The sequence below is a fragment of the Zootoca vivipara genome, chromosome Z (genome assembly GCF_963506605.1).
Source record: "Zootoca vivipara chromosome Z, rZooViv1.1, whole genome shotgun sequence".
Lineage (NCBI taxonomy): Eukaryota > Metazoa > Chordata > Lepidosauria > Squamata > Lacertidae > Zootoca > Zootoca vivipara.
Window position 1 is genome coordinate 13731399 of NC_083294.1, and position 25252 is coordinate 13756650.

Genomic DNA, 25252 nt, shown 5'->3' on the forward strand with positions numbered 1-25252 from the left:
TCCCCCGCCCCCCCGCGACGCTCCACCGCGGCCAACCGTCACTGCCCACCATCCGAGCACAGAGCGCCCATGCGCCGCCGCGCGTAGTGTGGCCTGCGAGGAAGGACCTTAGTTTATCTCTCGCGCGTATGGTGGGGAGGGATAACCCGTTCGAGGGGTGTCTAATTTGGTGCCTGAGAAAACGAATTTGGATTTTTGAGAGTGCGGGTGTTTTTTGGTCTTAGCAGAGGAAGGCAATTACGGTATTATTTTGTTTAGTATCCCTGGGGAGCTTTAACCAAGTATTAGTTTTAATTTTTGTTATTGTTACTCGCTTTTGTTTTTAACCAGGGCAACTCAAAGCGATGTACATACATTAAAACCAGCGTAAAAAATATAGAACAAAAGGAGTGGCTATCCAGGCGTTGCTAGGTTACGCTATTATTTTATGTTGCTTTTATTTATACCTCACCTACTTTTCCTTTTCCCCATTTTGCCCTCACAACAACCCTCCGAGGTAGGTTAGTTAGACTGAGAGAGTGAGTGGCTGGCTCAAAGTCACCCAGTGACCTCCATGGCCGAGTAGAGAGATTTGAACCCTGGTCTCCCAGGTCCTAGTCCGACACTGGAACCACTACAGCACACCGACTCTATTATTAACATCATTTATGAGACAACCAGCCTCAGGTTATAGGACAGGTTATAACAGGCATCCCCAAACTTCGGCGCTCCAGATATTTTGGACTACAATTCCCATCTTCCCCGACCACTGGTCCTGTTTGCTAGGGATAATGGGAGTTGTAGGCCAAAAACCTGAGGGCCGCAGTTTGGGGATGCCTGGGTTATAACAAAACGCTATGGTAAAAACGACTTGGAATCACATAAGATGGGACCTAGAAACATACCTTTCAATTGTCGAAAGCGCGCGGGGGGGGGGGAATAAAGACCACAGCTCCCATTATCATGTTTGTGTGTGTCCGCAACCTAAGTAACATGATTCGATGTATAACTTTTCCTAACAGTATCCACTACACCTCTGCTTTTCTGCAAGGCATCTTATTAGACACCTATGTTTGGGGTCCTTCTCCTTCCAACATACGCACGTGGGTGCCGGTGGGGTAACGACTCAAGTGTGCAAAACTCTGGGAGTGTGTATTGGAAGTTTCTACTGCTGTTCCCCTAAAAGCCTGGTATTAAATCGATTTCTGGGTCCCCTAACTCCCTGTCAGAAGTGCTTCGTTTCAACCAGCCATGGAATGCGATGAGGGGCTGTTCATCAACGTCTGCCAGCCTCCTTCAAGTTTGCGGCCCCGCACTCAGCAGAGGACAGCTTCAAAGCCACAGCATGGCAAGGCAAAAAAGGTATGCTTGTTTGAGGTTGTTGGTGAGGGAAAAAGCGTTTTGGGGGAAAGGGGGCCGCCAGAGTGAACGGAGTTGGAGCAGCTTCTGTACCTACCTCAGTTGGGGCGTTTTAGTTTAGGGTGGGAGTTGAGTAAGGATGTGGGTGGGTGAGTGAGATGTATATATATATATATATATATATATATATATATATATATATATATATATATATATATATATATATATATGATCAAGGAGCTGGAGGAACTCCCCTAGTATTGGGAAAGGCTGCAACATGTTTTAATGGTTTTATTAAGATTTTATTGTGTTACAAAAATACATACAGCGTCTTTAAGTTCATAGAGTTGAAAGGCTGCAACATTTGAGGCTAATTTGTTTAAGGGAAAAGGCAGAGTAAGGGGGAAGACATGGTAGAGGTGTATACAATTATTCATAATGTGGAGAATGGGTTTATCTCCCTTTCTTATAATACTAGAACCTGGAATCATCCAAAGTAGCAGAAAGGTGGGAGATTCAGGGCAGACTGAAAGAAGGACTTTTTCACACAGTCGAAACAAAATAAAAAAATTCCTTCCAACAGCACCTTAGAGACCAACTAAGTTGGTCACATAGGGCACAATTAAACTATGGGATTTGCTCCCACAAGTTGTACAGTGGTGGTGGTTAGGGGAGTGATCTGGCCCTAGGGCCCCAATCTCAATTGGGGGGGGGGGCTCACATTATGACACTTGGTTTTTTTGGGAATTTGAAAAGTTCCTCAATATGAATTAGATCAGGAATCCCCAAACTGCGGCCCTCCAGATGTTTTGGCCTACAACTCCCATGATCCCTAGCTAACAGGATCAGTGGTTGGGGAAGATGGGAATTGTAGTCCAAAACATCTGGAGGGGCGAAGTTTGGGGATGCCTGACCTAGATCATATTGGAGAGCCAGTGTGGTGGTGTGCTTAGAGGTGTTGGAAGTCCAGGTTCAAATCTCTCCTATGCTATGACTTGGGAGCCAGTCACTGCCTCTTGGCTTAACTAACCTACCTCACAGCATTGTTGTGGAGATTAAACAAGGAGGGAGAGAATCATGTATACCACCTTGGAGAAAAAAAGATGGGATATAAATGCAGCAAATACGGTAAATGGTGACACTCATCTAAGCAAATAAGAGACGTGATTTTGTAAAATACGTATAAGTTTTTTAAACTGATATAGATCATAGGGTCATAGAATCATAGTTGGGAGTTAAAGGGTCATCTGGTCCAACATCCTGCAGTGCAAGATTTTGTTCTGTACATAAGATCAACAGTGATGTTGCATGAAACTAAGGTTTGTTTCCTTCAAAAATGATGTCATATCACAGAAAAGACTAGAAAAGTATCTGCTAAATTAAACATATTTTGTTTGCATATGTCATAATCCTTTTGTGGCCATGTTTATTATAATGTGGTGCCTGAAAAGCTAGAAGTAATGTGGGGCTTTACTGGCCTCTGATAGGTCCTGGCAATGCCCCAAAACTAGGAGAGCTAGTTTTTTTTATTAATAACATAATTAATAAATTTTCCCTCCCCATTATACTGCTGAAATATAATTACGATTTCTAGGGAGCAGGGGCATGGATTTTTATGTGGCAGGATTGTGAAGTTAGTTTAAGTTCTGGTACTAAGACAAATTCCTGAGCACAACATTAATTTTATGCCTTTTGTATCAGGCTTTGGTTGGCGAGTTTCAGGGTTTGTGTAAAAAAAAAAAAAAAGCCCTCCAGGAGTCAGCAAACTTTTTCAGCAGGGGGCTGGTCCACTGTCCCTCAGACCTTGTGTGGTGCCAGACTATATTTTGGAAAAAAAAGAATTCCTATGCCCCACAAATAACCCAAAGATGCATTTTAAATAAAAGCACGCATTCTACTCATGTAAAAACACGCTGATTCCCAGACTATCCGTGTGCCGGATTTAGAAGGCAATTGGGCCGGATCCAGCCCCTGGGCCTTAGTTTGTCTACCCATGAGTAACACTCCCTACTTGTGATTCCCTGCAACTGGTATTTAGAAGTATCCTGTCTCAGACAATGGTTTGAAGTTGTTGGTTTGAAACTAACCATACTTACTGCGTATGAACCATGGTTTGTCAGTCCAAATGCCATGACAAATATGGTTAGGCAAAATCTTCTGAATGCCAAGTCACGTACAGAGCCGAACAGCTTTAGGCCGATCAACTTGCTAAATGACATTGGGAAGATTTATTCTGGGTACTTGCTAAACAAACTATCAAAATGGATGGAGGATGACAATATCATTGGCGATGAGCAGGCGGGTTTTCGCCCTGGAAGATCTACAATGGACCAAATATTAACCCTGCACCATCTGGCAGAAAAGTATGCCGACAAAGCCCCAAAAGTTCTTCATGTGGCCTTTATTGACCTTAAGCAGGCTTTTGATGGAATCTCCAGAAAGCAGCTATGGACAAAATGGGCTGCTACACCAATCAATCACAGCCTCCTACACCTGATTATCAACCTGCACACCAACACCTTTCTGAGAATTAGGCTATCTCCAACCCTATTACCACCTCTGGGGGGGGGGGGGGTTAAGACAGGGCTGTCTATTGGCTCCAGCATTGTTTAACTTTTACATTAACTCACTGGTGACTCATATGGCCAATGAGCTTTCCATCCTCCCAAATTAGCAGGCCGTTCTCTGAATGTTCTCCTGTATGCAGCTCCAACCTAACTATGCCAAGACTAAGATTATGGTCTTCTCCGCTCGTCTGAGACCCCATCGATGGTCGATGAATGGGATCCCCCGAGCAGGTTAACTGCTTTAAATATCTGGGGCAAGTAATATGATCAAATAGGTCTTTTCTGGCCCATAGAGACTATATAACTACCAATGCATCTAAAGCAGCCACGCAGATTAGATCTCTATATGCTAAGAACCAGGCGCAATCAGTGAAGGTAGCTTTGAGACTTTCAAATGAAAGCCCTCCCCCTTCTTTTGGTGGGTATCTCTTTGGGCTCCCGTAGGGAATTTCTGAAACTGGATTCTATCCAAACGAGATTTCTTAGAGCCATTCTTAGGATTCCTCCTTCCGTAGCGGACACAGCTATGAGACTGGAGGTCAGTTGGCAAGCCCTACGGTATGTGGCCCTGAAGACAAAGCTTTGGCTATGGCTCAAGCTTTCCTTTAAACCAGTGGGTATCACCCCCTTGATTTTGAGGGATGATTTTCAATCATTGTGGGAAAGGGAAGTCACTAATGAGGTTCACTCCTGCGGATTGTCACACCTTTACTTCGAGTCTATGATGTACATTCAAGCCAGAGCTGTGATCTCCTGGAGACTGAGTGATATGATATTGCTAGGCAAGAAGATATAGCCCAGCTAAAACCAGGGATGTTTCTAGGGGACCAGATCTACCAGATCATACCAGCCCCTTACCTTGCGGAAATCCACTATGTGGAATACCATAGACTTCTCACAGCGGCTAGATTAAATGCCCTTGATTCTGCGGTACTGTGGAGTAGGTATGGGGGCGTACCATACGCCCAGAGAACTTGTCATTGTGCCATGGGCGTCCTTGAGTCCACCAAACATATTCTCCTAACTTGCCCTTCTTACACAGAGCTTAGGCAAAATCTTATAGCTCCACTTCTACTCCAATTTATCTTTCTACCCAGAGAAAATCAGGTTTTATACTTGCTAAATAATGCTACTAGAAATACAGCCTCCTTGATGGCCAAATTTCTTCTTTTAGCTTTCAAGCGTTGTAAGACTAAAATTGACTGTATTGATTTGGGGCTATCTGTTTACCGTAGCCCCTTTTTAGTGTTGGCTGTTTAAAAACCCTTTCAGATGTTTTAACTTAGTATGGATAAATGTATCTTTTTCTGACTGACGGTCGAATAAAAGGATGCTGATGATGAATGCCAAGTCCCAGCCACATGGGAGGTGGGAACCACACAAGCCTAGGCTCATTCCGAAATTTGTTGCTGAATCTGTCCCCTTGTTTCATTTGTTTTTCTTCCTTAAGTCTGGGCAAATAAAATTTGAATGCCCCCAGGAAGGGACTCCACTAAAGCGGAAGGCAGCTCCACCTTCACCCCAAACCAGGAGACCACAGAAGAAAGCTAAAAGTGGCATCAAAGAAGCAGGGTTGCCAAAGTCTCGTTCAGAGAAGCCTTTAACTGATGCAAAGGACAGTGACGCCAGCAGCAACAGACCTTTTGTTAAGACTTCCTGCCTCTTCAAAAACAACCCTGAAATTCCAGACATTCAGAGGTACTTATTTTTAATCCCGCTTTTCTGGTAAAATGTGGGTAACCACAGGGAGGGAAAACTTCATGCCTAGGTGCAAAATGTGGCCCTCCAGGCCTGTCTGTCTAGCCCTAGAAGTTTCATGTAGACCACCCTCCCCAGCCACACCCTTAACTAGTCTTTCTTCACAGCCCCCTTTGCTGCTTTTGCCAGACTGCATGGGCGTACCCAGAGAGGGGCAGGGGGGCAGCTGCCTCCCAGAAGCAAAAAATAAATAAAAAATTACGGACCATAAGCCGCACTTTTCCCCTCCAAAAACTGAAGGGGAAAAGTTGTTTTCGCCCCCTCCGCGGCTGCAGCCAGTGACAGACCGTGGAAGGGGGGAGGAGCAGCCTGAACGGGGGGGCGGACGGACGGGATCTGCATCCTTCCTTCCATCCTTCCTTCCCCCCTCTTTCTTTCTTCCTTCCTTTCTCTCTCTCCCTCCCTCCCTCCCTCCCTTCTCCCCCCCCCTCTCTCTCTCTCTCTCTCTCTCTCTCACACACACACACACACACCCCTTCCTTCCTTCCTTCCTTCCTTCCTTCCTTCCTTCCTTCCTTCCTTCTCTCTCTTCCCTCCCTCCCTCTCTCCTTCCTTCCCTCTCTCTTCCCCCCTCTCCCCCCCCCCCAGTTTTGATCCTGGGTATACCCCTGCCAGGCTGGATTGTAATAACGACTCTTGCTTGTCTGGATAGAGAGGGATGTGTGAGTGTGTTTGGAAGTAGCCTGTTCCAAAGGTTATCAAAATAACAACAACAACAATAATACATGAATTGCTCTGCCTACTTTTGCCTCTGACCCTGCCCTCCCAAAGTGCCTGGGGTCCTTGCCACAAATGCATATGTTTGTCCCAGGTTTGGTGTACCTCTAGCACACTGGAAGCGCTCTCCCTTTCAAGGTTGCGACTTAATAAATTAATCCCTTTTACAGAACATCAGTGAAGCAAGTGCAAGAGAAAGTTTTCACTTCAGACTCCTTTGATCAGCTGGGCCTCCATCCCCATTTGGTGGGTACTTCATTTCTTTGTGCTGTGTCTCAGTAGGAGTAGTTAATGAAATTTATTAAATGCATTTCCTCAAAGATCCAATGCAACTTTACAAAATTTCCTGTTCAGTTCCCAGCATACAGCACTAAAGCATTATTTATAATGTCCGCAATACTATTTTGGTGTGCAGAGGAGCCAGCTGCCTCATTTGGAATTGTTGTGTTAAATTAAATTTTTATACCACCCTGTGTCTGAAGATCACAGGGTAGATACTATGTTTTATCTAGTCCAGGAATGGGGAATCTTCAGTCCTCCAGAGGTTGCTGCACTACCACAATCTCTGACCATTGGCTCTGCTGACTATGGCTGAAGAGAGTTGGAATCCACCAAATATATGAGGAGCCACAGGTTCCCCAGCTGTATCACACTTCACCTTGTGGGGTGGGTTAGCTGGACCTTTCCTTTCCTCTGTTCCCCAGAATTAGAGCATTCTCATCATTGAGTTAAAAGGGACTTTGGAGATCATCTACTCTAACCCTTTGCTTAATGCAGGATCGGAATTGCAGGATGTAGCATCTACAGCAGAAGTGGGGAGCCTTTGTCCCATGGGCCAAATTTTCCCTGCAAGGCTACACTCCAAACCTCAGATCATATGTTACTCCTTTAGTACAAAGTGGCTTGCATTGAAACTGCAGCTAAAACAGAAAGGGGTACTAAGCTCATTCTATGAAAACTTTGGCAGGTAGACGGGATTCCCCCCTCCCATGCCCCCCGTCGATCATCTGAGGTTACCAGGGATTGGGGGGGGGGCTGGAACTTGAACTGAGTTCTGCCACCTTTGTAGCGTGCTGGCAGCTGTGTTGGAGGCTTCAAGCTGCAAGCAGCACATAGCTTTGTGTCAGAGGCTGTGGGGCAGCACATTGGTGTCGATCGGGCAAAGAAGCATTTTTTAGGGTCCCACTAACCTGCCATAGTTGGCCCACAGATATGGAGGCAGACAAAATATCTGGTCCTGTAGGCCTAAAAGTTTCCCTCTCCCTGGAGAGATGGCCACCCAACCTCTGATTATATATATCCAGGAAATGAGAGCCCACTACCTCCTGAGGCAGTCTGTTCCACTAATAAACAGCTATTACACTCAGGGGTCAGCAAACTTTTTCAGCAAGGGGCGGGTCCACTGTCCCTCAGACCTTGTGGGGGGCCGGACTATTTTGGGGGGGGGGGATGAACGAATTCCTATGCCCCACAAATAACCCAGAGATGCAAAAGGGCACATTCTCCTCCTGTAAAAACACACTGATTCCCAGACGGTCCATGGGCTGGATTTAGAAGGTGATTGGGCCGGATCTGGCCCCTGGGCCTTAGTTTGCCTACCCATGCTTTAGAAGTTTTTCCCTAATGTTGACTGTTCCCATTAAAATACTTGTTGCTTTTTCTTCATTCTCCTCTCTGTTTTAACATTTTTGACATAATATTGGTTTGGCTATTTCTGTCCTATTCTAGGATCAAACATGTTATGTCCTAAATGTTTTATTTTTTGTCTCTGCCTCCCCATCAGGTTTCAACCCTAATCTCTGTCTTAAAAATATCTAGCATGACCAGGTAAGTGTGTGGGTGTGTAATTATTGCATGAATAGAAGTTTTTATTGTAAGTTGCCTAGAGAATGCCCTGGGTTTGATGACTTAACAAATCAATTAATCAAATTAAATTTTGTTTGGAGGAAAGGCAAATTGGAAGAGACATGATAAATATGTAATTCTACATGGTGTGGAGAAAGTGAATCTTGTGATACTAGAAGTCGGGGATATCCAGTGAATGTGAATTTTGGATGGCTGGCAAACTCTTCTTAAGATTTAATCCCAAAGCCTAGGTGCAGCACTGAGAAGGTCTTGTCCCAGGTCCCAACAGGGTGTATTCCTGGGGATGTTGGAACACACAGGAGGAGCTTGGAGAACGGTCTCAATAGGCAGGCGCATTGTCCTTTGGACATCCCAGTTACAAACAATAAAGTCCTTTAGAAGTCATCACCAGCACTTTGGGTTGGTCTAGGAAGCAAACAGGAAACCAGTTTAGCTGTTTCCATAAGGGAGTTGCATGCTACCCATCAACAGCTTAGCCACAGCAATTGGGACCCTTTATGTTTTCCAGACTGGAGGTTCCCACTGCTGCACCACAGCATTTAGTTAACATATTATTATCTTAGCAGATATTAGTTACTTAACCAACTATTATGTATTGTGGGGGATTAATTAGATCAGGCATAGGCAAACTCAGATGTTTTGGGACTACAACTCCCATCATCCCTAGCTAACAGGCCCATTGGTCAGGGATGATGGGAATTGTACAGTGGTACCTCGCTTAACGAATGCCCTGCTTAACGAAATTTCCGCTTAACGAAAGGATTTTTCGAGCGGAGGTTGCCTCGCTAGACGAATTCGTTTTATGAAAAATTCGTCTAGCGAATCGCAGTTTCCCATAGGAATGCATTGAAATTCAATTAATGCGTTCCTATGGGCAAAAAAAAAATTTCAAAAAAATTCAATGCATTCCTATGGGATTCGCTAGACGAATTTTTCGTTATAAGAAAAGACCCGTGGAACGAATTAAATTCATCTAGCGAGGCACCACTGTAGTCTCAAAACATATGGAGGGCTGAGTTTGCCTATGCCTGGACTAGATGAATTTTGTGGTCCCTTACAGCTCTACAACCCTAGGATTTTATTATTTAACTATTAACTGACAGTTACTTAACAGACTGACTATTATCTCATTGTCTATTATCTAACTATTAATTAGCTATCATCTAACAGACTGAACTAGCATCTCTCTAGCTTACACTAATGACCAGCCAGCACTATTAGGTGAACTAGCAACTGCTACATTCTTAATACTTTGACTTAAAATCAACAACGTCTTGTTTTTTCTTAACTTCTCCTGTTGTTGCAAAAGTGTTCAGAAGCAAACTATTCCCATACTATTGCAAGGAAAAGATGCGCTGGTGAGATCGCAGACAGGTTCTGGTAAGTGTGGGGGAGGGGTTGTGTGTGTGTGTGTGTATGTATGTATGTATGTAGGCTGCTTGTTTGGTCTTTGCTTTAAAAGGGGGCCTACAAATAATTTTAAATATAGTACAGTGGTGCCTCGACTTACGGATTTAATCCGTTCTGAAGGCACCTTCGTAGGTCGAAAAATTTGTAAGGCGAAAAGCGCCATTGGAAACACGATTTCCCATAGGAATGCATTGGAAACGGAAAAATTCGTAAGTCGAAGCAACCCCATCTAAAAATTCGTAAGTCAAAAAAACCTATCTAAAACAGCCGCAGTTTCCATTCAGATGTCGAGAAATTCGTAAGCGTGCGGCCATTTGCCCCATTCGTAAGTCGAAAAATTGGGTTGTCGAGTCGTAAGTCGAGGTACCACTATATAAAGGAGTAGTAGGTGAGCTTTGGACCTCCAGATACTAGGCAGCGACTATTAGAGTTGTCGTTCAGCAACACGTGGAGGGGGTCAAAGATTCACCTGGTGTAAAGTGACCCTTTGGTTGTACTGCATTGCGTGATGGTCAGTTGTGGTGGGCACTATGTTGTCTCAGGGATCTGACAGAAGTAGGGCAGTTGATTGATTCTGGCCCACCATGGGGAAAGAACAGTGGTGATGTCATTAGAAAGAGAGCAAGCTCTATGCTAGATTTGGGAAGCCACCTTTGACATGGCGTGTCAATGGCTAAATGTCTGGTGCAGGGACAGGGAACTCGCTGTTCCTGTCAGCTCTAGCCAGCATGGCCAGTAGTCAGGGAAGATGGAAGCTAGAGTCCAACAGCATCTGTAGTTCTGTTGAGTCAACCCCATATGTTCCCACTCAACCACTTCAATCACTGGAACTGGCAATGTTACAGGTGCCACAAAACACTTGTTCTGCACTTGTAAGGAATCAATCTTGTTGTGTGGTGGCACCTCTTGAGAGATAGATGGATGCAAAAGATGGAAGAATGCCTCTTATTTAGAAGAGACATTCCCAAGAGATACAGAGAGAAACAGGGGGGAGGCTGTGGAACCTGTTTCTCTCTATGCATTGTTGGATTCCCAACTCCCATCAGCCTCAGCCAGGATGGGCAACAGGCTGAGGATGATGGGAACTGTAGTCTGGCAACATCCAGAGCGTTCCCCACTCCTGATCTGAAGAATGAGGAGATATGTGAAATTGGTCTTTTATGTGCTCTGGGTGTAGAAGGCAACTGTGCCTTACTCCACACACTTTTGCTTATGGCTGTTAAAATCTAATATCTTTTCTCTCGAAGGTAAAACTCTGGCCTACGGAATCCCTCTAGTACAGGCCTTGCAAAGAGCAGAGCCGAAAATACAGGTGGGTTTGTTGAAATGGGCTTTCTCTCTCTCTCTCCACCTTGTAAAAAAGAATAGCAGGTTTTCCCAACCACTTCATATTTATCAGTAATTCCCACAACAACCTTGGATGATGTCTTTAAGGCAGAGAGCATTCCTCCCCCCCCCCACCTGGACCAAAGACTGCCTTTATTGCTCCTTTCACTTATGGGAAGATGCTCGCTGTTTTAAAAAATACTATGAAGGCTGAGTTCATTGGCATGACTTGTGGCTCCCTCAGAGATTTTCTGATAGTCCCTAAAAAGCTCTTCTGGAAGCACCATGGGAGAAAAGAGAGAGATCCGAGCGGACTCTGGTACTGCGGGGAATTGCGGCATACTGGGTTGGTTGAAGATGACAAGGGCTCTTTCCCTTCTCTCTTGTGTTCCTCTGTGTGCAATTCTGCCACTTATCCTACACCTCTTGTTTCCATAGCGTAGTGATGGTCCGTATGCTCTCGTACTGGTCCCAACCAGGGAGGTAAGTTGCCGGGCATTTTTGGTTAACTCCTAACCACACCGGTTTCATGGTTAGTAATGTTGCTAGGGGGGCAGCAGGCAGCCTTCAACCTAATTGCATGTGGGTAACAAGGAGAGTGGCACAGAGAGAGGGAAGGGGTGGTTGAAAGGGGGAAAGGAGGGGAGAGAGAAGGGGTGGTGGGGAGAAGGGGAAGGGAGAGAAAGAAGGGGTGGTAGAGAGTGCTTGCTCTGCATGCAGAAGATCTCAGGCTCCATACCCAACAGGTCCTGGTCGGACTGGGAAGGATTCCCTGCCTGAAACCCTGAGGAGGTGCCAATCAGTGTAGGCAGTGTTGAGCTGGCTGGACCCACTGGCCTGACTGGGTATACCACTGGAAGGAGTGCAGAAAGAAGAAATGCCATGGTGCATTTGCACTAGTGAAACCGGACGCCTTCAGCAGCCCCACCTGCAATAAAACATGTCTCTCTCATATTGGCCTCTACAGCCATAGCAGGCGCCGTAACTCTCCAGTGGTTTGACTTGGCACATGGCACATGGGGGTACAAACAACAACAATACGAAGAGAACCAATGGCTTTCAACCTTTTTGAGTCCATGGTTACCTTGACCAACTCCATTTCTTCAGTGGTACCCCTAGTGTGGGTTAGGAGCCCAGTTATGTCACCCCTTGTGTGCAGAGCTGTCAGCCTCCCACCCTTTTTCGAACACCCTCCTTTGTGGAGTGTTCCCTCAGCCTTTTTTTCCTTTCTCATCTTCTCGGGAGTCCTCCGGGCAGCTACTGTTACTGCCCTTGATCTCTGAGCTGCCCCCCCCCAAGGAGAGGTGCTTCATCACACAAGGGTCTGCGAAGCGGATGCTCACAGCCTTAGTGGCTCATCAGAGATTGCCCAAAGGTTAACATGGGGCCAGCAACTTACCTTGGGTGTCAGCAGTGGGTGCTGCTGGGCCTGCATGGCGGAAAAGCTCCCCTTCAGCACCAAGCACTCAGCTCCCAGGCAGGCCCTTGCACACAGCAAGCACACGAAAGGCCAGCACAGCACCTGCCTGTCTGCTCCCACTTGTCCGTCCATTCCCAACAGCAAGGTTGGTGGCTGGCTGGGTTCCCTCATCTGGTTGCTTACTCTGAAGCCTCCTCAGCTCCTTGCAACCAGCACCCCTTGATCAGCCCAGAGCCACCATTTGCATAGCTGCCAAGTTTTCCCTTTTCTCGCGAGGAAGCCTATTCAGCATAAGGGAAAATCCCTTTTAAAAAGGGATAACTTGGCAGCTATGCATTTGCCTGGGGAGCTTGTAGCCAGGGCTGCTGCAACAAACAGCCGTGCAAGGCAGAGATGAGAGGGCATCAAGGGAGGGAAGGAGGGAAAGAAAGAGGGGCAGAGGCCAGTGTTGCCTGCAACATCCCTGGCCATCAATCAAGGCACCACTGGTTTATGCCAAAGGAGAATGATGTTTTAATGCAAATTGTGTGTGAATTTGTATTAATCTGGTTCAATCCCTTCTTTTCTCCAGCTAGCCCTGCAGAGCTTTGAAACTGTCCAGAAACTGTTAAAGGTAAAGATAATTATTCTTCAAGGGGCAACACTAGAGGCAGAAACTGACAGCCAGGGCCACCACCCCTGGACATGTTGTAAGGGAGAAGGCAAGCAGGGGTGGACTGTCTGGGAGCAGTCCCCATTTATCCTAATGGACCAGTCTCCACTGCTTTGGAAAAACCCCTGATGATTCTGGAGCACTTTCTAGGGCACCCACTTGATTCACATCACGTCCTGTCCTGTGCCCCTTCTATCTTAAGCTGTGTGAAATGAGGGGGCTTGCTAGAACATATCCAACTCTCCCCCTGAGCTTTGCAGATGGCATGTGGATCATATATATAGAGCAAGTGGGGTGGGGGATATTTGACCCTCCAGATGTTCCTGTACTTCAGCCCCCATTATCTTTGGCCATGCTTGCTGGGGCTGATGGGAGTTGTAGTTCAGCAGCAGGAGGAGGGCCAAAGGTTCCCCACACCTGATAATAGAGTCAAAAGGAACTTCAGTGATCATGTGGCCCACCCCTCCTGGCCAATGCAGGAATCAGTGCGAGAGGACCCCTGGGGTGTTGCTGGACTGTTTTTGTTTTCGAAGGAAAGCCTGTCTGCTTCCTTTCGCTCATTGTCGAACTCCCTGCCTTTGCAACTTGGTTTGAAATGTGAGTGCCCCACTTTTTCAGTTATCCACCACTCTTCCTTTCTTCCCCCTCCTCCATTTAGCCCTTTACCTGGATTGTTCCTGGCGTGTTGATGGGAGGAGAGAAGAAAAAGTCTGAGAAAGCCAGGTAGGACATCACTTTCATAAAACCTGTAGGGGTTGTTTTTTTTTTTAGTTCACTCTTTCTCCTCCAGTCCCTTTCATCTGTCACTCTCTCTCTCCCAGGGTGCCTTTTTTTATTATTAGTGGGGAGAGAGTGACTTTGGATCAGGCTGTGAGTACCCCCCACTGTGGATCTTACAAAAAACGGACAGCTGAGCCAGCAGGAAGTGTGTTCATCTTTCTCTCTCTGGTTGTAAAATGTTGATGAGCTTCTTTAGCCTGTGATCCCTGTCGGTGTGTGTAAGATTCTTTCTCTTCTCTGCTCCCCTCCTTCCCCAAAAGATCTGCTGTTTCACCCAGGTCTCTTGCAAGCTCTTCTGTTTGCTCAACTGATGGGGCAGGGAAGGACCATAGCTCAGTGGCAGAGAATCTGGTTTGGCATGCAGGTTGGACAGGGAATGTTCTCAGTGTCCGATACTGAGCTAGATGAACCCAATTGTTCGACTCGGTATAAGGCAACTTCTTATTCAGAATGACAAGAACTGGGATCTTGGAAGTTATTTTTTTAGAGGAAAGGACTATGGCTCAGTGGTAGAGCATCTGTTTTGCATACAGGATGTCTCCCGTTCAATCCCTAGCATCTCCAGGTACGGTTGGGAATGTGCCCTGCCTGAAACCCTAGATCAGTGGTCCTCAACCTTGGGCCTCCAGATGTTTTGGGACTACAGCTCCCATGATCCCTAGCTAGCAGGCCCAGTGCTCAGGGATGATGGGAATTGTAGTCTCAAAACATCTGGAGGCCCAAGGTTGAGGACCACTGCCCTAGATGATGCTCAGCTAGAAGGACCAATGGTCTGACTAGGTATAACACAGCTTTCTATTTGTTTGGAACCATGTCATGCTTCTTTAAGAGGGAAGGACTGCACCTACAGTGCTAGAGCAGGCATCCCCAAACTGCGGCCCTCCGGATGTTTTGGCCTACAACTCCCATGATCCCTAGCTAACAGGACCAATGGTCAGTGATGATGGGAATTGCAGTCCAAAACATCTGGAGGGCCGAAGTTTGGGGGTGCCTGCGCTAGAGCATTTGTTTGTATGCAGAAGGTACCAGGTTAAATCCAAATGGGTTTGGGGATGACCCCTGCTTGAAATTTTTGAGAACTGCTGCCAATCAACGAAGACAATACTATGCTTGAACCAATGATTTGACCTCTGTATAAGGCAGCTTCCTATGTTAACATTTTGCAGTAAGAAAGTGTGTGTGTCTTTCTTAAGAGTCAGAAAAGGGCAGCTTAGATTATGTGTCTGGAACTACCTTGAGATTCCACTCCCATCGGGCCCTTCAGGCATGACTAATGGTCAAGGAAGACAGGAGCTCTTGCACAGCAACATCCAGAGGATCAGCATGTTGGTTATCCCTGCCTTAGATCTTCTGGGGAAATTCTGCTTGTGCCACATTCTATGACTATCACAGGGCGCTAAACAAGAAGCAGTCACCCCTATACAGTCACCCTTCCCACTGCCATTTGTGAAGCAACAGCCACCAGCTGCTTCAAACATCTTGTGAGACTCATCTTTTCCCCGACCCATAAGATTGGACCCCTTTGAAGTTTTATCTTGAGTTCTCTATTTTTAAATTTGTTTTTACATGCTTTCATGCTACTGTTTTACGGATTTATTTATTTCCACCATGATTTTTGCTATTTTTATGCTGTGTTCTATTTAGAGGCTCTCTGGGTTGGGTTGAGGGGTTTTTTTCCCCATGTTTGGAAAATTGGCAAGTTACCTGTTCTGGATGGGGTTGTGTTTCCTCTGAAGGACTAAGGTCATGGTTTGGACAGGGGTAGCATCACCATCATCCATGCACTGGGAACGTTGAACCTAGATTACTGTAATGCATTCTATGTGGGGTTGCCCTTGTCTGATTCGGAAGCTTCAGCTGCTGCTGCTGAATGCTGCAGCCACATTGCTGGTGGGAGTTTCAGGTCAAGAACATGTGACACTAGTATTAAAAAAGCTGCACTGGCTGCCTGTCTACTACTGAGCCAGGATCAAGGTTCTTGTTTTGATTTACAAAGCCCTGAACAACTTGGGTCCAGGACACCTCCAGGATTCTGGTTTGGAAGCAGAACCGAGGCTGGCTTGGCTCACCTGCGATACGAAAACCACGAACCTTGGCAAACAAAGAGGTTCAGTGTGTTGTATGTGTCAGGATTAAAGGTAAAGGGGACCCCTGACCATTAGGTCCAGTCGTGACCGACTCTGGGGTTGCGCGCTCATCTCGCATTATTGGCTGAGGAAGCCGGCGTATAGCTTCCAGGTCATGGGACCAGCATGACAAAGCCGCTTCTGGCAAACCAGAGCAGCACATGGAAACGCCGTTTACCTTCCCGCTGTAGCGGTTCCTATTTATCTACTTGCATTTTGATGTGCTTTCGAACTGCTAGGTTGGCAGGAGCTGGGACCGAGCAACGGGAGCTCACCCCGTCACAAGGATTCGAACCGCCGACCTTCTGGTCAGCAAGCCCTAGGCTCAGTGGTTTAACCACAGCGCCACCTGGGTCCCTGTGTCAGGATTAGAGATCACAAAGAGAGGGAGGGGCTTATGAGCGAGGTGTGATCTTTTGTTAACAGTTAGCCTGTTTTACCCATGTGTTCAATCACTCTTCTTCTGATTTTTTTTTTCAATTAAAAAAAAATATAGATTACGCAAAGGAATAAACATCCTAATTGCCACTCCTGGCCGCCTGGTGGACCATATCAACTCCACCAAATGCATTCACTTCCACCGCATCCAGTGGCTGATCCTGGATGAGGCGGACAGGTAAGTAGTCCTGGCTGCATCCTCAGTTGTTGGAAATACCTGCCCATGAGGGAGGTGGGATCTTTGCAATCCTTATGAGGCAACACACATCAGGTAAGAACATTGGAAGCTGCCTTATATTGAGTGTCTAGCTCAGCACTGTCTACACTGACTGGGGGTGGCTCTCCAGGGTCTTCACCAGCCCTTCCTGGCAGGAGATTAGGGACTGAGCCTGGGGAATTCTGAGGATGCTCTGCTACTGAGCTCCCATAATGCCAGGTTGCCACCATGAACCAGGAAAGTTGAATGTGTTGCTTATCCTGATGCTGTTCCTTTTTTTTCCTTATCTCTCACCTGTGTTTCAGGATCCTGGATCTGGGTTTTGAGAAGGCAGTCACTGCGATACTGAATGCTGTAAATGCTGGCTGTGAGAAGCGGCAAAACGTTCTTTTGTCGGCAACGCTTACAGAAGGTAAGTGCTACATCGGTGCTAATATTTTAATTGCAGCAGCCACTGTGGGAGGAGGAGCCGATGGGGAAGTTGTTGTTCTACTCCAGCTCTAGCTGTTGACCAGAAAGTCATTGGTTGCAGGGAACTTCTTCCCCCACCCCTACCCTCACCCACGCAAGAGACCTGAGTGGGCCCCCAGCAGCTCTGGCAGGGATGAGGGAACCTTTTTCAGCCCAAGGACTGAATTCCTTTCTGGGCAACTTTCTAGGGGTGACATGCCAGTGGTGGGTGGAGCCAGAGGCAAAGTGTGGGCTAAGCGCAAATGTAAAGTTTACCTTTTTAGAATACACTAGTTTCTACACACACACATGATCAGAGTTCAAGGATACATCCCAGCCAGGCTAAAGCACTCAAGAAGGGTATGAAGCAGAGCCAGTGAAGGCCGTGGTCTGGGGAGAGTTCCAAGGGCCAGACAGAGGCCTAGAGGGCCACATTTGTTCCTGGCCTTGAGGTTCCCCACCCCTGAGATACAGTTTTCAACCAGTATCTCAATAATATTTGTAAGCTCCTCTGGGAACTATTTCATGTTGGAGAACAGGATAAAGAAACAGTGATACTAAATAAATATTCCTCCCCTGTATGAAACAGGAGTCTCAAGGTTAGCTGACATCAGCTTGCATGATCCTGTTTACATTTCCATTGCGGAAGGATCAAACACTTCCAGGGCAGAAGTGTGTGCTAAGGAGGATGCCAGTGTCCCTCCAGTGAGCCTGGAACAAAGGGGATTTGCTGTACCGGAAAACCTCCAGCAGAATGTTGTGGTTGTCCCAAGCAAGCTAAGGCTTGTGACGCTGGCTGCATTTATCCTTGGGAAGTTGAAGGTGAGGCTCTAGTTCTGTTGGCTAACAGGTTAATCGGTGGGCCTTCCCCATATCTTTTCCTACAATAGACTTAACATGATCCCTCTCTTAAGAGTTTATTGTTTAGAATGTAATAACATAAGATGTTCATGATGGCTCAGGCCAGTGACCCATCTAGTCCAACATCCTGTTCTCACAGCGGACAAAAATGAGATGCCCCCCAATGAGAAAAACCTGTCAGCAGGACCCAAGCACAAGAGCAGTCTCCCATCCTGTGGCTTCCATCAACCAGTATCCAAAAGCGTTAACTGCCTCTGACCATGGAGGCCAAACATAGTCATTGTGATTTGTGGCCACCAATAATAACCTTATCCTCTATAAATTTGTCTCCTCCTCTTTGAAAACTACCCCAGCTCATAGCCATTTTTACATCTTGTTGAGAGCAATGTCTCACAAGCGCTGTACAAAGCAGTCCTTTCTTTTGTCTGCCCTGAATCTCCCAGCATCAGTTTCATTGGATGTCCTTGAATTTTTGTATTATATGGGGGGGGGGAGACTCTTTCCACTTCACTTCAATCCAGCTTGGACCAGCCCAGTGTCCCATCTAGTCCAGCATCCTGTTCTCACAGTCACCATCCAGATACCCATTATGGGAAGCCCACAAGGAGGACCTGAGTTCAACAGCAACTCTCCCCTCCTGCAGTTCCCTGCAGTTGGTATTTAGAGGCCTGCTAGTAGCCTCCAATAGCTTTCTCTTCTGTTGATTTCCCCACCCCACCCCTCCTGCGGAATTCCACAGTACACTCAGCCCTTGATTTGTGTTCTTATTCCCACAGTTTGAAAAATGCAACAAGATGATTGTCTTCTTCTCCAGCTGTGAGCAGGTGGAGTTTCACCACACCCTCTTCCACAAAGTCTTGGCTGCGGACCTTGAGCAGCCGTGGCTTCCTCCTTCGCTCTTGACGTTCGCACGCTTGCATGGTGACATGAAGCAAGAGGTGAATGGCCCACTCCCCCAACGCCCCATTTCAGGCATAGCTGCCAAGGCCCGGTTAGAAAAATACGGGATCAGCAGCGTAGACATGCGTGGAGGCGACTTCCGGTACCGGCGCTGGCCGATTTCCGGTGCCCAGACATGGGCAGAGTGGCACCGGAAGAAATCCGGGGGAATTGCGGGATATTTCGCCATTCGGGATGACAGTGGGAAACGGCTTTAAAAACGGGGGTTTCCCGGGGGAAACGGGAGACTTGGCAGCTATGTATTCAGGAGCTGAAGGAACCCTGCTTTTTCAAAGGCAGTCAGGAACCCTGCTTTTTCCACGTGCCATTTTTGGGAAATGGTTCTTTAAAAAGAAATGGGGCTTAGTCCTACTCAGAGTAGACAAACGGATAGCCCTGGCTAAATTAGGTCTATTCTTTCAGTGGGTCTATTCTCGGATACTATCCACAGCCTAATAGTGAGTAAGTGGCCGTATCTAGCTTCAGTATTGACTGACTGGCAGCAACTCTCCAGGATTTCATACAGGGCACATTTCCCAGCCCTACCTGATAGTCCCGGGGATTGACCTTGGGACTCTGCATGCAAAGCAGCTGCTCTGCCACTGAGCTGCGCTGCTTCTTGTGTGTGAGAGAAGGAGGAAATGTGAGAGCTGTCGGGTAGTGGTTAGAGAGTCAAGCTAGGGCTGAGGAGTCACTGGGGTTCAAATCCTCACTCATCTATGAAGTTGTCATTGGACAACTTTGGTTTTCGAAAGGACTTTGGGGGCCTCAGTGGGGTGCATAAACAGGAAGAGGCTCTGTCACATTTCCAAGTTGTGTTGCAACTGGTACACCTTGAGAAATAAAGAAGCTGCAGTTATGTCCTCATCTGCTCCTTCCCTGTGGCACCTGGAAATGTACTTTTCTTGTCCTTGGAATTCCCAAGCTCTCTCCAACCCGACAGAGGCAGAGCGGGCTTGGCCTAGCCTGATGCAAACCCCAGCTGTTAAGACAACCAAAATACCATTCCAAAGCCAGCAGCAGAGGGAAGATCCTGCCTTTTAGGGCCCAGTGTGCAATTATCCCTCTGTGGGCTAAACCACTGTGCCGCTTGGGATTGCTGATCGAAAGGTCAGTGGTTCGAATCCCTGCGATGGGGTGAGCTCCCGTTGTTTGGTCCCTGCTCCTGCCAACCTAGCAGTTCAAAAGCATGTCAAAGTGCAAGTAGATAAATAGGTACCGCTCCGGCGGGAAGGTAAACAGCGTTTCCGTGTGCTGCTCTGGTTTTGCCAGAAGCGGCTTTGTCATGCTGGCCACATGACCTAGAAAAGTGGACAGACGCCTTTAAAGCAATATGAACGCCACAACCCCATAGTTGTTCACGACTGGACTTATCTGTCAGGGGTCCCTTTACCTTTACCTTTTTATCTTCAAATTAAGGGCATTAATGGTACTAAATTGTGCCTCCCATATGGCGCTGCTGGGCACAGGCTGGTCTCATCAATACAAGGTCCTTTGCTTGGGGTTTGATTGCAGCTTGGCCTAGTTGCTTTATTTGGCGCACACTGGTGCATCTAGTTTTGTCCTCTTCCATGCCTATTCTGCTCTCATTAATTATTAGCCCCTACCCAAGCTGACAGAGTTTATTTATTTATTTTTAAAACCTCTGCACTTTAGGTGCAAAAGTGCCTTTAATATGATATGCAGATTTGGCTCCTAGGAAATTGCCATATAATATCAAGTGACACCATTGGTCTGTCAAGGCTTTATTGTTACTGCCAATGAACAGCATTAAGTAAACAAGAACAGGTGAGGTCTCTGCAGACTGGAGGTAGCCAAATGTTCCCCTCTTCAAAAAGGGGCGGGGGGGGGAGAAGACCCAGGTACCTACTGACTTTTGAATTTGACATCAATACCAGGAAAGGTCCTGGAACAGTCAGTCTGTGAGCACTTAGAAAACCCAGCAGAGGTTTCTCAAAAACAAGTTACTCCAGACAAATCTCATTTCTTTTTTTGGTGGAGTTACCAGCTTGGTGGAATTCTGTGAACATAGTATATCTTGATTTCAGTAAGGCTTTTGGCAAAATCCCCCATGATATTCCTGCAAAGAAGGTGGTAAGATGTGAGTTGAGTGAGGTAACTTGTTAAGTGGATTTGTAGCCAGAGCCCATACTAGCCCTTGAAGGCTAGCATGACAGTAAATTAATTAATTTAAAATCTACCAGTCAATATTAGAGGGGAAAGCCATGTCTGAGAGTTCCTCTTTCATCCCCGCTGCAGAACTAAGATAGTGTCTAACCAACAAGTTTTCCCATTGCCCAACCCCTTGTGTTGAAACCCCCCTCAATGATTAACCAATTAAATGGCTTTAATCTGCTTATTTGTGTAGTGCTATCCAAGCACAGTTTTCGTTAGAGTCCCTGCTGCAAGGAGCTTACAGTGTAAATAATTTAAAAACCAATTAAACATGCATCATACTTGGTTATTTATAATTAGTTTGCATAATCTTTTTTTCCTCAGCCTCTCACATTGACAGGTCTCATAGGCTCTATCCAAACCCCCAAATCCTTTGTAACCTTTCATGATCCATGTCCTGCCCATCTATGGGATTAATTTTGCTCACGAAGCACATGGATGCTTGCCTCATAAATCCCTTCATTTCTTTTAGGAGAGGACATCTGTCTTCCAGGACTTCTTGCAATCAAAGACGAGCATTTTACTCTGCACAGTAAGTTACTGGATTATAAGTTGACAGGAGCGGTTGAGCGGTATATTGCACCAAGCAAGCTGGAGTTTACATTAGCAAAAGAGGATCTGCACAGGAGTGTCATGTCTAATGAGCACAGCAACTCAGGTCTTGCCCCCATGAGGCAGTTGCTGAGACTAAAGGTCCTGCCTCCCCACAGCCGCTTATGTTTCCTCCACTGCAGGGTTTTTCCCCCAAGCGGTCAGAGACTGCGCCTGTGTGCCTGTCTTTGCTTCTCCCACTTTATGCCTCTCCTGGTTCTGGGAGACGGGGGGGGGGGAGGAGCTTATCACAGCAGGAGGGGGAGACACTCATAACTCTTCACAAGCCTGACTCATCTCCACTTCTTTGCTTCCCTCCTTTTCTACTTCAGCATCTACCTCTGATTCCGGTCTGCTGTCTGCCACAGACTCTCCCTGCTCCCTAAGCCCTGTTACCTCTTCAGCTTCTGGCACCTCCTCCTTCTTCCTCTTCTCTCTCTGACCACTCATCATCATCCCACCCCCAATACCACAGTTCTGAGCCTTCTTCCCTTGGGGTTTCCCCAGCTGGTTTCTCCCACCATTCTTTAGCATCCAACCAGTCCCTGGTATAGCTTTGAATATGAGCAGGGTTAATTGACACCCAGTTTATCTTGTCATCTGGCAGGGAAGGACATGGAATGAATTTAGGGTAAGAGGAGTCCAAAATAGAGGAGGAGTGAGGACTGCATGCCCAGTGGATTTCCAGTTGCCATGTCTGTTGTCTGTCTAGTCCTGATTAACTAAGAATACTGAGATCAAAGCACAATGACCTGTTTTATTATAAACTCAAACTCGCTTCAAGGGCGGATAGAAGACCATCACTGTTTGCGGGATGCTAGTAACCTCTCTCTCTACTGCTTCAGACTGCTGCATCACTACACAATTTGCTCACTTAACCATGGCAGCTGTTAAGCCTGGGAAATCTGTGTGTCTCAGTGATGGCTGCCTACCATAAATGTGTAAATTAACAGCTATCAGGAGCCGTTGGAGCTGAAAAGTTCTGGCCACCTCTGACGCTCTGGGTTGCCATAACGTGGCTTTGCTTGATGATTTTTATTTTTATTTTAATTGGAAAGTGGTTGCACGTTTTGGGAACAGGAGCAAGGTGGGCATCAAAGAGTCCTGCTGGATCAGGCCCAAAGGTCCAGCAGCTAATTCCCTTCCACTGCTGATAATTTCCAGTGCCTTTAGTTCCTCGCTAACCAAGCAGGAAGAGTGCAGCCTTCTCCTCTTGTCTGTCCTCAGCATCCATATTTAGCAGCAGACTGTCCTTGGGTGTAGCAGCTATATTTCCAATTGCCAGAGCTGTAATGTGGCTAGTCCTTAAGGATTTCCAGTTGCCATGGTTGAGGTCCTGTTTGTGGGCTTTCCATTGGGACATCTGGTTGGCCACTGTGAGAACGGAATGCTGGATTAACCTGGCCTCCCTTGATCCGAATAAGCAGGATTGGCCAGCCGTACCGTTTGGGACCGTTTGGTGCAGCTACAGCAGTCTACCTCCAATGAAAGACACTTTGCGTGGTTTTTGTTTGTTTGTTTTTTTAATTCCTACTATCTGAGTAGTGAGGAAAGCTGTTTGGATTTTCTGCCTTCAGGTCCCAAAATTATCTTCTCTTGTTTCTCTAGAGTGCATGAGTCCCATGACCTTGTGTTTGCCGTTTGCCGTGCTAACCAGTATGTTTCCCCTGGATCTCCTGTTTATTTCCCTGCGCCAGTTTCTATGGCACAAAAACAATAATGGCAGTCACACCCCTCCAAAACTATGGAATTAATAGTAGAAGCCAACCTTTCTTTGACTAGTGGGCATTTTTCAAATTTTGAGAGTGTTCGGGGTGCAAGTTAAAAAATGGCTGCCGTGGATTGGGCGTGTCATGACACAAAAATGACTTCTGTAGAGCACAGTATAACACAGAATTAAAGAGAGAACTATGCCAAATAACTATGCTTACCATGGGAAGTCAGCAATGCCTTGTTGGTCCTGAATATGGACATATCTCTCCCTCTCTCTCTCCCGCTCCCTCTCTCTCTCTCTCTCTCTCTCTCTCTCTCTCACACACACACACACACACACTGTTGCTGTCTAATAACAAGGAGCATTCCTCAATATGAGGAAAAATATATGAGGTAGCCACAAAGAAATCGCTTAGTGTGTGCCTGCACATTTTGCCGCATAACTTTCTTTCTAGAAGAGCTAGAGGCTTGCTTTTTGTAAAAATAATAATGAAAAATTGGTCTGGGGCATCTGGCCAGAGGCAGCCCTGGAAACATTCAAGGTTGGTAACCTTTGATGTAGACAATACTTAGTTAGATGGCCCACCAGAGGTTCCTATGCTGTTCCTATGCAGTAATTGTAATTTTTTGCCTAAACACACCCAATTAACATTTGAAAAACAGACCAGGGCTTCTCTTGCAAAACGTCTGTGCTTTCTCCTTCACTGAAGTTCTTTGCTTGCCTTTCTCAGGGAGGTGCTCCTGCTTTTTTAGTGGGGGGGGGAAGCAAGTTCAGTGAGAGGAAGATCATTTTGGAGATTTGTTTGCCTGTTAACTCCATCACGCTAACTCATCCTGCCAGTTTTCTGGCGGGCGCGGCCAAACGCTTTCGCCCTCTGACAGCTTTCTGCGCTCTCCCCCTCTCCTTCCTCCTCCAATCGTGCAGCCCAATCTGTCACTTGGCCGACGGGGGTCCCTTCCCCGCTGATGGCTTTCGACACTCAGCTGTAATGACTCTTGGCAGGCTGGGAAGGCATGAGAGCTCCTACCTTCCGCTTGGCCCTCTCTCTCCCCACCCCCCGACTCTGCCTCTCTTTTCTCGCTTCCCCCTGTTTTAGCTAAAGCGCTTTGTGTGTGCCTCTTTTTGGTAAATAAATGAGTCATTTTAATCCAACTGACAGCCTGGCACCTGAACGAGCTGCCTTCCATCTGCACCTTCTAGGCCTTGCGGAGGCTGCCAATTGTCAAGACTAAGGCCTTCAAGGCCTTTCAGGAACGACTTCATCAGATTTCTCTCTCTCTCTTCTGTCCCTAAATCTTGGGGATTTTGGTGGGTCCTGAGCATTGGGATTGTACACAGGATCCAAATTTGGAAAGAGTTTTAAAACACCCCTGCCTCAGCTCCAGAGGTGGAGATGGAAGTGCAGCAAAGACAGAAAACTAACTTTCTTGCCCATTCATGGTATTTATACCAGGCCAGGCCAATCTAGAGGCTTCATACTACTGGTAAGACATGGGGGCTGCTGTTCGTTTCTCCACCTAAGGGGGGCTTTACGTGCACATAGTCCCAGTCACTGCATGTAGACCCCAGCCTTTGCTCACAAGGGACCTTTTTTATCCCAAGGTTGCTGATAACACATTTTGTTGCCTCTTAAGACACCAGGCTCACTGATTTTTATTTTACTTCCTGTGCGAAAACTCCAGCCTACAGGTCTGATCCTTGAGTCTCCCCAGGTCGCACCCCTTCACAAGCCCCACCCTATTTCCCCAGGCCACACCCTCTTTTCCTCCAGACCACGCCCTCTCAGCAACCTTGCTTCAAATGCTTCTCCAGTGTTTTTCGCTTGGCAGAGATGTGTCTTTGAACTCTAATAATACCTTTGATTTTCTGGATGGAGCATAATAAAGAGAAGTGTGTTTAGAAATTAG

General features: G+C 46.7%; 1 protein-coding gene across 1 annotated transcript in view; it reads left to right on the forward strand.

The window, feature by feature from the left end:
- Nucleotides 1-1084: 1084 nt before the first annotated feature.
- The window catches only part of DDX31 (DEAD-box helicase 31), a 75911-nt gene continuing 51743 nt past the window's right edge, over nucleotides 1085-25252 (forward strand). The window contains exons 1-14 of the mRNA XM_035102204.2: nucleotides 1085-1341; nucleotides 5356-5603; nucleotides 6551-6626; nucleotides 8164-8207; nucleotides 9556-9626; nucleotides 10904-10968; nucleotides 11421-11465; nucleotides 12974-13015; nucleotides 13713-13777; nucleotides 16457-16576; nucleotides 16921-17027; nucleotides 17655-17887; nucleotides 18703-18864; nucleotides 21513-21572. Coding sequence (XP_034958095.1) covers nucleotides 1231-1341; nucleotides 5356-5603; nucleotides 6551-6626; nucleotides 8164-8207; nucleotides 9556-9626; nucleotides 10904-10968; nucleotides 11421-11465; nucleotides 12974-13015; nucleotides 13713-13777; nucleotides 16457-16576; nucleotides 16921-17027; nucleotides 17655-17887; nucleotides 18703-18864; nucleotides 21513-21572 — 1449 coding nt within the window. The 5' untranslated portion in view covers nucleotides 1085-1230. The remainder of the gene's footprint in view (nucleotides 1342-5355; nucleotides 5604-6550; nucleotides 6627-8163; nucleotides 8208-9555; nucleotides 9627-10903; nucleotides 10969-11420; nucleotides 11466-12973; nucleotides 13016-13712; nucleotides 13778-16456; nucleotides 16577-16920; nucleotides 17028-17654; nucleotides 17888-18702; nucleotides 18865-21512; nucleotides 21573-25252) is intronic.